This window comes from Coptis chinensis, chromosome 5, assembly GCF_015680905.1.
Source record: "Coptis chinensis isolate HL-2020 chromosome 5, ASM1568090v1, whole genome shotgun sequence".
NCBI lineage: Eukaryota > Viridiplantae > Streptophyta > Magnoliopsida > Ranunculales > Ranunculaceae > Coptis > Coptis chinensis.
In genome coordinates, this window is record NC_141460.1 from 48,321,174 (window position 1) to 48,330,996 (window position 9,823).

Genomic DNA, 9,823 nt, shown 5'->3' on the forward strand with positions numbered 1-9,823 from the left:
ATGAGACTCTCTGTGACATTGAACAAATTATGGCTGAAAAAGGATTCTCTCACAAACATTCATGATTTCCCAAAATTTGATATGTCTTCAAGGATCTCCATAGAAAATAGATTGATTGCTGAAGAATTAGACTACAACTGCAATGAGTTGCAAAAGGAATATGAGATTATTCATAACGGAATGAATACTAAGCAGCGTGAGGTATTCAACTCTGTTACTGATGCAGTTAAGTCTCAATCAGGAGGTGTTTTTTTTTGTATACGGATACGGAGGAACTGGTAAAACATATCTTTACAAAACAATAATTTCTAAACTTTGGTCTGAAGGAAAAATTGTTCTTGTTGTTGCATCGTCTGGGATAGCTGCACTTCTACTTCCAGGTGGAAGGACAGCTCACTCTAAGTTTAAGATTGTTATTTCGACCAGTGAAAACACCAATTGTGACATCTCTCATGAGACATTATTACATAACCTTATCAGGCGGGCTGATCTAATAGTGTGGGATGAAGCACCAATGACTCACAGACATGGATTTGAGGCTGTAAATCGTACACTTGAGGATGTTTTGAAACCACAAGGCAAAGATTTTGGTGGTAAAACATTCCTGATGGGCAGAGATTTCAAACAAATATTGCCAGTCATTCTAAGGGGCACAAGAACTGATGTTGTTGATGCTTCTATCAACAAGTCAAAATTATGGAAAAACTGCAAAGTTTTTCACTTAACTGAGAACATAAGACTGAAGATTGGAAATATAGACTCAACTACAACAAACTCTATTGAAGAGTTTAGCAAATGGGTTTTAGACCTTGGAGATGGAAATCTGCCTACTTCTAGATTGAGTGATGAAGTGGAATCAACTTGGATCAAAATTCCTGAAGACTTGCTTATTCCTAAGAGTGATGACCCAGTAGAAGATATTGTGTCATGCATATATCTGGATTTGGTCAAGAAATATACAGATGTTCAGTATCTCAAAGAAAGAAGCATTCTAGCCCCGAGGAATGAAATGTTTGATGAAATTAACTCTACAATAATTTCAGAACTCCCGACAAAACTGAAGGCATACTTAAGTGCAGACTCACTAAATCCAATTGAAGGTAAATGTGCTGAACAAGATGTTCTATACCCGACATAATTCTTAAACACTCTAGAACTTTTCGGCATACCAAACCACAAACTGGATTTAAAAGTTGGTGTTCCTATTATGTTAATGAGAAACATTAATCAGAGTCAAGGACTATGCAATGGTACTAGGATGATCGTCACAAAATTGGCTTTGAAAGTGATATATGCAAATATTATTACAGGGAACAAAGTAGAAGATCTAGTTTTCATTCCAAGAACAATATTGTCACCAAGCGATACAAAATGGCCGTTTGTATTCAAAAAGAAGCAATTCCCTGTAAAAGTTTGTTTTGTTATGACCATAAACAAAAGCCAAGGACAAACTTTCGAAAAAGTTGGAATATATTTGCCAACACCAGTTTTCATGCATGGACAGTTATATGTTGCAGTTTCAAGAACAACATCACGAGAGGGACTGAAGTTTTTGATCAAAAGGAATGGGAACGAGCCTGAAGGACACACACCGAACATTGTCTATAAAGAAGAGTTCAATTCCATCTTAAGGTTTTAACACTAAAGGTATTTTCTAAAACTAATGACTATTATATTTTTGATATTTTAGACACTGATGTTTTTTTTAACATTGTTTAATAGGAAAAGATGGTGCACTGACTAAGCAAAGAGACTGCGTATATGATTTTTAGAATAGCAGGGCATAGCTTAGCAAAACCGGTTCTCATTTGACTGTGCATACTAGGTCATAGTTGAGAAAGCAACAACAATGCATAGATTCTCATTCGACTGTTTAATTTAATTATGGATTTTATATTTATATATTGTCTTATTAAATTTATTAAACATAGCTTTGATAGACATTAATTCAGCATAAATAATACATATGTCCATGCATACATAGCAAACGGTTGTATATTTATCATAATTTTGATAAGAATTGTAATTCTAATATTTGTATATACTGTAACAGAACATTATGACTGGAAAATTCAATTTTTTCGATGAGGTGAACGACAAATCTGACAGTTGGAAGGTTCGGGCACACATAAGCAGAATGTGGGAAGCTGTTAATCTCCAAGACAAGACACAATCATATGGTCTACACATGCTGCTGCTTGACAAAAAGGTAGAACAGACTCAAAAAAATTACTTCTTTTATATCAAAAAAACATTTTGAATTTTAATCCACTTATATTACATTGTGCAGTCGAATCAAATTCATGCAAAGATTTCACCAGGAATCCAACACATGTTTGCAAAAAGAAAAAAACTGGTAGAAGGAGAGATATTCGTAATTGATAAATTTGAAGTCAAAGAAACAACCAGAAGATATCGTCCAGTAAGATCTAAGTACACTATTTCTTTCACAAAAGATACTATTGTATCTCCTTCGAAAGAAATTGGGATGGCATTCAACAAATATAAATTTTCATTCGTAGAATTTGAAGATCTTATGAAAACAAAGGATATCTCAGTTTTTCATACTAAAGGTGAGTTCTTTATACATACCCTATTGTTTATTATAACTAATTTCTAACAATGTCTACAAATCAGATTTCATAGGAAAACTGATCAGAGTTGGGCCAAAGAAATCTCAAGGATTTAGGAAAATCACAATACAAAACAAAAGGTAAACAAAATCTACATAAAGTATTTTTTAACATAATTTCTTACACAACTGACAACTCCGATAGATTGGCAAATATCAGCAATCAAGAAGAAGATATGATGCTCATCATCACATCATTATACCTGAAAAAGATTGGAAGTAAGTACAAATCTTAATCATCGGTTATATAGAGTGTTAAACATATATAATGGAAGTAAGTACAAATCTAATGTTTTGAATTTTCATATTTTACAAAGGAATACAAACTTTGTTTAACATCTACGACAAAGTTGTACTTGAATTTGGAATATTTTGGGCACGTTGACCAGATGAGAAACAGGTGATATTCGTTAACAAAAGCATTACTATTCCTCACAAAAGCATTAACAAATATGACTTATCCCTAATTTGTTTTTCGTAGATATAAAATTAGAAATACAAGAGTTCAAATTGAACAAGCAATGACAGACGAACCTACTTCAATGAAGGAACTAATGAATCAAGACAGAGTCTCAATTTCGGAGCTAATTTCACTAGGAAAAGAAACACACAATCAGGTATACCAAGTAAATACCTAAATAATACCGTGCTGAAATTAATAAAAACTAAACTAATAATACAACATGATTTTTGCAGGGAAAGCAATTCACTTGCAGGGCAAAGTTTGTGAAGATATTTGGAAACCAGTGGAGCTACAAATCATGTGAGAACTGCACTTATAAGCATGTTGACAAAGGATCGGAATCTTTTTGCACTAACTGTGAAACAACATACAAGACTCCACAAGACAGGTAAAGAAATCACTAATAAATACTCCATCTTCAATTTTATAATTCATTACTAATTCCAACTTTAAACATCAGCAGGTACCTACTTAAACTATGCGTACAAGATGAGAGTGGTGATCAAACAGCTTTTGTCATCTTTGGTAAAAAAGCGCAGAAAATAGTCATGTTTCCTATCCAAGAAATAATGGAGCTGACTTCTGAGGCAAGTACATTACTTAATACAAAAATTGTTTTATAAAATGATACAAAGTTCGTAATTTAACCGTACCTATATTTATTTTGTGAAAAAGTAGGGAAAAAGTACTGAAAAAATTAAGGAAAAGCTTGAAAAGAATGCGGGGAAGGAGTATATTTTCAAAGTTAAGTTGAATGAGTATAGTATAAAGAAAAGTTCCCTTCATTTAGCATTACGGATATATTAGAAGATGATGAAGACTCTGTTGAAGAAAATCGTCCATCCAAAAACAGAGGAAAATGAGGACAACAAAGAGATCAAAGGATGAAAAATAAAGACCTTAGGATGGAAGATTACTAGGAATTCTATTAGGATTTATTCATATTTCATCAACAACATCTGTACTTTGAGATACATTAATGATGTTTAGGTTTTAAATTATTTGAGGTATTTAGTAGTGTCTTTGGATTAATTTACTTTAATTCTGCGAAAGATGTCGAGGCGGTTGCTGCTGCTGCTGCCCCTGTAATGGAAGTTCGAAACCAACTCTTTCTTTGAATGTGGAATTGAGTTTTATTGTTCCTTTTACTACAGTTAATGCAGAGTGCTATTAATAGGAATTGAGAGTCTTTTGGTATCGACGTTTAGAGTTGGGTATACTATTATTACTGATGCTCTTGACAGTCTTTACAAGAAGGTAATATCTTATTTGAAGTTGTTTAGAGTTGGGTATACTACTACACTGAAGTTTTGGAGAGTACTAAAGGAGTCTCAACACCAGATCTACTGCTTTTGGTGGCATGCGTTTATGGAATATCTGCTTAACATTTTTCAAAAAATAAAGTTCAATTATATGCACTAAAACCCAACAATCAGATTGACAAAATATAAAGTTCACATGTAAATGAATCGTGCTCACTTTGTGCTAGGGGTGAGCCTTGATTTGTGGAAATTTAAACTTCATATAATCTAGATTCATACATTTTATTTCTTCACGTGTGGGGGTACCAAGTACCTATAAAACCAAGAAGATGAGTAGTTAATCACACTTTGTACCTCAAAGACAACTAACAGAAAGAATCCTATACAACATGTTTTCTATTTCTTTCTGCCATTTTAGTGACTTCTACAAATCATACCTTCATTATTTCCACAAGTTGATCGACTCCACTCTCTCCAGGAAAGAGAGGCTAATTTAAGAGACCAAGGAAGGAAAAAAAAAGGGTATATCAGTGTTGACCCATATGTTACAAGTAGCAATTAGAAGAGCAATTAGACAGTGGTGAGAGAACCTATCCCAGAAGCAGCTCAGCAAGGACACAACCCCACGCACCATATGTCAATTGTTGTTGTGTATTCTTTCGCACCAAAAATAAGCTCAGGTGCTCGATAATAGTGTGAGCAAGTATGATATGTTTGGTTCACCTTTGACCTGTCATAGATGGAGAAAGCAAAACATGTTATCAATTACAAATAAAGAACTAAAAAAATATCTATATAGAAATTCATATATAGTGAAAGCACTTACTAAATATGAGAAGGGAAAAATACATACAACAACCCTGAAGAGCATTACTGCATAAGCAGATGCAGTGCTACAAGCATGCATCTTTTCTAACATCCCAATATAAAAAGAATACATCACAAGCAGCAGTGACATTGAAATAAGATGATCAGGAATTGACTCAGGGTGGGAAGTCAGGGCCACGTTTGGAACCTTGGTAGAATGGGAAGAAGTGATTCAACTTAGAGATGTAGGAGGTCTGCATATCAGGAATGGTTTGAGGGAAAGTCAAGCGCTTGCGGCCAAGCAGTAATGGATACTAATTACGGTCTTTCGAAGGAAATTCTACTCAACAAACATTGCCCTTTGATGAATTAGAATGACATTGCAAATGGACCTGGTCTCCATTTTGGAAAAATATAGCCATAGGCAAAAATGAATTACCAGGGCGCGGACAAATTCATGAAATTGCAAACCGCCTCGAAATAGAACAGCATGACTGGTAGAGCAACTAACAGAAGTGGAAGAGAATAATATCTTAACGCTACCAGAGTTCAGAACAAATGAAGCAAAATAATCCTAATCACTGCTATAGCTTCCCATTAATCAAAAGCAAAGGGGTCAATGGTCAGAGACTGGCTTCTGTTTGGATCATTCACAAGTTTCCAACTACAAGAAAATGTCATTACATGTTTGCTTTGAAGAATGAAATATACTAATCAACTCTTAAAAGAGGATCCTAAAAGGCAAGGGTACATGAGCCTATAAAAAATAATCTTACAAGTGCAAGATAGCCTCACCTCTGCAGAAAGAATAAATGTTAGCCTAGAAGCCATCAGCAGCTCGGGTTCACCACCCCATGCATAAGGCTGTTGTATTCTCTTCACATATATGTCAAAGTGTCCTTCAATGATCCTGTATTGAGCAAGAAGAAACAGAACCATAAGCTCAACGTACAAAAGCAACTTATGAGTTTGCTACATCATTTACAATGCTTTTGGGCGAAATCTCAATATATCATGCTAAAAGGCCGTTAACAATACTCTTTAAAATTAAAAAACAAAAAAAAAAAAAAAAAAAAAAAATTGTACAGCCCAATGAAACATTTACTCAAACAATATACCACATACTATAATTCACTTCAATATTAAAAAAAAAAAAAAAAAAAGAGTACTAACCAATCACTCTATATTTAACAAAGCATTCTTCCTTCCCAAGAGAATATTCGTCAACAAGACTTTCATCGAGATTCTCAACAAACCAATAATCCAACGTGGGTGCAAGACAAGCACAAACACCAAACAACAACCAAGCCGAATCCAAACTATTGCAGTTTATTGGGGTTTCAACTTCAATGACTTTATTGGGGTTTATTGTTCATTTCAAATTCATTTCCAATTTGGCGGGTAATAACTTAGAGAAAATGAAGTTGACTTACTTTAGTCAATAGTCAATGTGTCAAAAGTAATATATAACGGGCTTGAAGCCCAAGTTAAAGTTAAGGACACAAAACCAATATTTGCGAACTTAGCTAAATACAACAATTATAGATATACATGAAGTTAGAATAATCCACAAACTAAACTTTTAATCACATAGGGAAGCCTAATCAATTTACATAAATAGACCTATATATGTAGAAAAATAAAACTCATTCATATTGAAACCAGAACATACGCCCATAGTAAACAAACAAACGGTTAAGGTAAACAATTCTTCTTATCTTCCTCAATATTGTGTGCTATATAGCAAAGAATTCAATTTAATTTAAATATCTATATTTATGAGTTTCACATATTTAATTGTGTTTTCCTATATAAAAAATTCTATTGCAGGGTCATGGAGTATGAAAATTACAACTTACGTAAAACTAAGTTGCTAAAAGAAATTCTAGAAGCAGTTCTTGATGTTCTACAAGATCCAGTGTACAACACAAAAATAGAGAACGGACAATTCATCAGCAGTGTAACACTACATGTACCAAAAGACATATTTTTTAACAATGAAGACGTTATAGTTAAAGAATTCTCTAGAAGCTCTACATATTCTTTAGAAAAGGCACAAGATTTCGCTGCTTTTAATGCAATAAAATTTATAAAAGATGAACGTGAAATAGAAATTAAAGACTTTGATTTCAAAGAGCTGTTGAAGAAAAGAAAAGAAGTTGAAGAAAAACAAAATCAGCTTGACACCCTCAATAACCTTATGCTAGATTGTATGATTCAAGACAAAGAAAACAGAGACACAATCTTTGAGCTCAAGGAAATAATTAAATAGATGAACGAAAAGGAGAAAAATGCTTGGAAAGATATTAGCAGCAAAGATGAGAATAAAGAAAAGGAAATCCTCACAATTAATGTCGAGGTTTAACGCTTCTTATTTATGAAAGTTTGTCACTATTGAGTCCTTTAATTTTTAGTTTAAATTTATAATATTAGCACACTCGCTTTTCCAATTCGACTACTTCAAGTTATAGTGTTCAATATCAAAAAAAATATAAGTCATTTGTCACCTTTGGAGTAGGTATTCGTATCATAGCTTTGTTTTGTTTGTTGACAATCCAAAAGAAGTGAGTAAAAATCATTACCAAATTACCTATCCTCCCTTACTATTACAAACAAATTTAGCAAAATAAGCTAACAATTAACAAATATCGATAAAAAAAAAGTGTAGAATAATAGCATATTAATGTTTATTAAGTTCAAACCACGACAAACACACTTCTTTGAAGTAGAGATAATTCCCAACAGGACTTGCCTAGAGCTTATAAACGACCTCAAAACTTGAAACTAACTAAAAAGTGATGAAAAATTCCATGTTGACACAAATGAGAAGAACAACCACATCCTCGCTAAACCCACCCGCCATCAACCTTCTTCTTGGAAAGTGTCAGTACCTTCAGGGTGCACGCTCCATAAATCTACCCGATAGGCATTCATTTGCCATGTGTCCACGTTCACCACAGTTGTGGCATATCACCAAGCTCCCCATGCAATCCCTACTCATGTGCCCAACCTGATGGCAGCTCCGGCAAACAATGTCTCTGTAACCACTATCGCGAACTCCACCACCTCTTTCTCCTACATATTCAGATTTTGGGCACTACCTAGCCACATGACCAGAGATATTGCACATGTTATAGACAGGCTCATTCGGACGTCAGCCAGGAACAGCACATAGAGTATGAGAAAGTGAAGCCCAAATGATACAGACATTGCCAACAGGAGGAAAGGGTTCTTCCATGGTGGCATTCTAACCAAGCTGTTATCTTTAGACAGAGCATTCAATGAGTTGAACATTCCAATTGCCACCAAAATAGATAAAGAAAGGGCCATTGCCTTTACTTTGCCGATCGATAGGTAGTCATAGCGGTCTAAGAAACTAATTATCCGACCACCCCACTGACCATGAATGGGGGGTCACTGAGAAATTAGACCAACTGGAGCACTCCCCCTAAGTGTGGAGCTGGGATAGAGTAATCAATGTGTGGCCATCTTCTGCAAGATTTATGCCCAGGAAGGACGCTTAGGTGTACCATAAAATGAAGATGCCAACTGTTGCGATGCCCACATATGAACCAATAACCTACATTCATGCATTGGTTAACAGAATGTCATTAAACATGGCAACAAGTATAACTACTATTATATGGCATGGTTGGAGTGACAACCGTACAAAATACTCACCAAATATCTGAAGATAACCCAAGAATTAATGAGAGCATCGTTGCTCTTTCGAGGTGGTTTTCCCATTATATCAACATCAGCAGGATTAAAACCAAGAGTTGTTGCAGGTGGGCCGTCAGTAACCAGATTGACCAAGAGAAGTTGAACTGGTATCAAGCATTTCGGTATGCCCCACGTTCGACGATATCATGTACCTGCAATAGGAAACCACAATGTTTATATAACCGAGTTGAGAAACACAAGATAACAAAACTCAGAAACATACCTAATGAACGCTTTCTTGTTATTATATATCGCACGACCCTCGGCAACAGCATAAACAATGGTGTTGAAATTATCATCTGCGAGAACCATGTCTGATGCTTCCTTGGCAACCTGGAAGATTGCACCAAAGTATCACTAAGAACATTCGAAGTCCGAACATCCATAAACCTCACAATACATGTGGATCAAATCCAACTAGATTCAACAGCAAATGATGGATCACATACTTAAGACCGCATTGCTAAAAATAATCCTAGATGATATAATGTTTGAACCGACAAGGGCTCCCATCAAATTGAAGCCCCCTCCTTTGTGCATCATGGTTTTAGTAACCTTTAAGGAAACTCCTCATGTAATCAACACGAGTTTGCCCAAACAATCGAAAAAACCAAGGGTTTTCACCATGGTAGACATCTTGCAATTAGAAGTGGGGTACTGTGTTACACGAACATAGCAAACCATTTGTAAACAAGAGAACAGTATATGTCCTTGCAACACCAACACAGAGAAATCTAGCAAACATTGTAGTTCTTATCCACATACCTGGTAGATATCACAATGATCTTCTGAAGTTGAGCCTAAACATCCCTTAGCCTTGACAAATCATTAAGTTCCTGAAAACATCAAAGAGCACAAAATAGGCTATGGTTGTCAAAATTAATGAATGGAAATGCAAAACAGTAAACAGAAGAGCACAAATCCTTTATTAGAAAC

At 34.9% G+C, this 9,823-nt stretch overlaps 1 protein-coding gene and 1 pseudogene across 2 annotated transcripts; one reads left to right on the plus strand and one right to left on the minus strand.

The window, feature by feature from the left end:
- Window positions 1-2,382, plus strand: LOC147497746 (uncharacterized). The gene is made up of 5 exons (XM_086562997.1): window positions 1-244; window positions 327-1,100; window positions 1,723-1,757; window positions 2,054-2,180; window positions 2,291-2,382. The coding sequence occupies exons 1-5, from the start codon at window positions 1-3 to the stop codon at window positions 2,380-2,382; spliced, it is 1,272 nt and encodes a 423-aa protein (XP_086419123.1).
- A 5,442-nt stretch (window positions 2,383-7,824) lies between these two features.
- Window positions 7,825-9,571, minus strand: LOC147497747 (calcium-transporting ATPase, endoplasmic reticulum-type-like; annotated as a pseudogene). Its single transcript, XR_015196877.1, has 3 exons — window positions 9,512-9,571; window positions 8,846-9,220; window positions 7,825-8,744 (listed from the first exon to the last, which is right to left on the minus strand). The product of XR_015196877.1 is annotated as a calcium-transporting ATPase, endoplasmic reticulum-type-like (transcript).
- Between the last annotated feature and the right edge of the window lie 252 nt (window positions 9,572-9,823).

What these genes read in the sequence shown, in the direction of transcription:
- LOC147497746 (XM_086562997.1), top strand. Translation starts at nt 1, where the DNA reads ATGAGACTCTCTGTGACATTGAACAAATTATGGCTGAAAAAGGATTCT. An exon ending in AGTTAAGTCTCAATCAGGAG is followed by an intron (nt 245 to 326) that starts GTGTTTTTTTTT and finishes TTTGGTCTGAAG; the next exon opens with GAAAAATTGTTCTTGTTGTT. An exon ending in AGACAAGACACAATCATATG is followed by an intron (nt 2,181 to 2,290) that starts GTCTACACATGC and finishes TACATTGTGCAG; the next exon opens with TCGAATCAAATTCATGCAAA.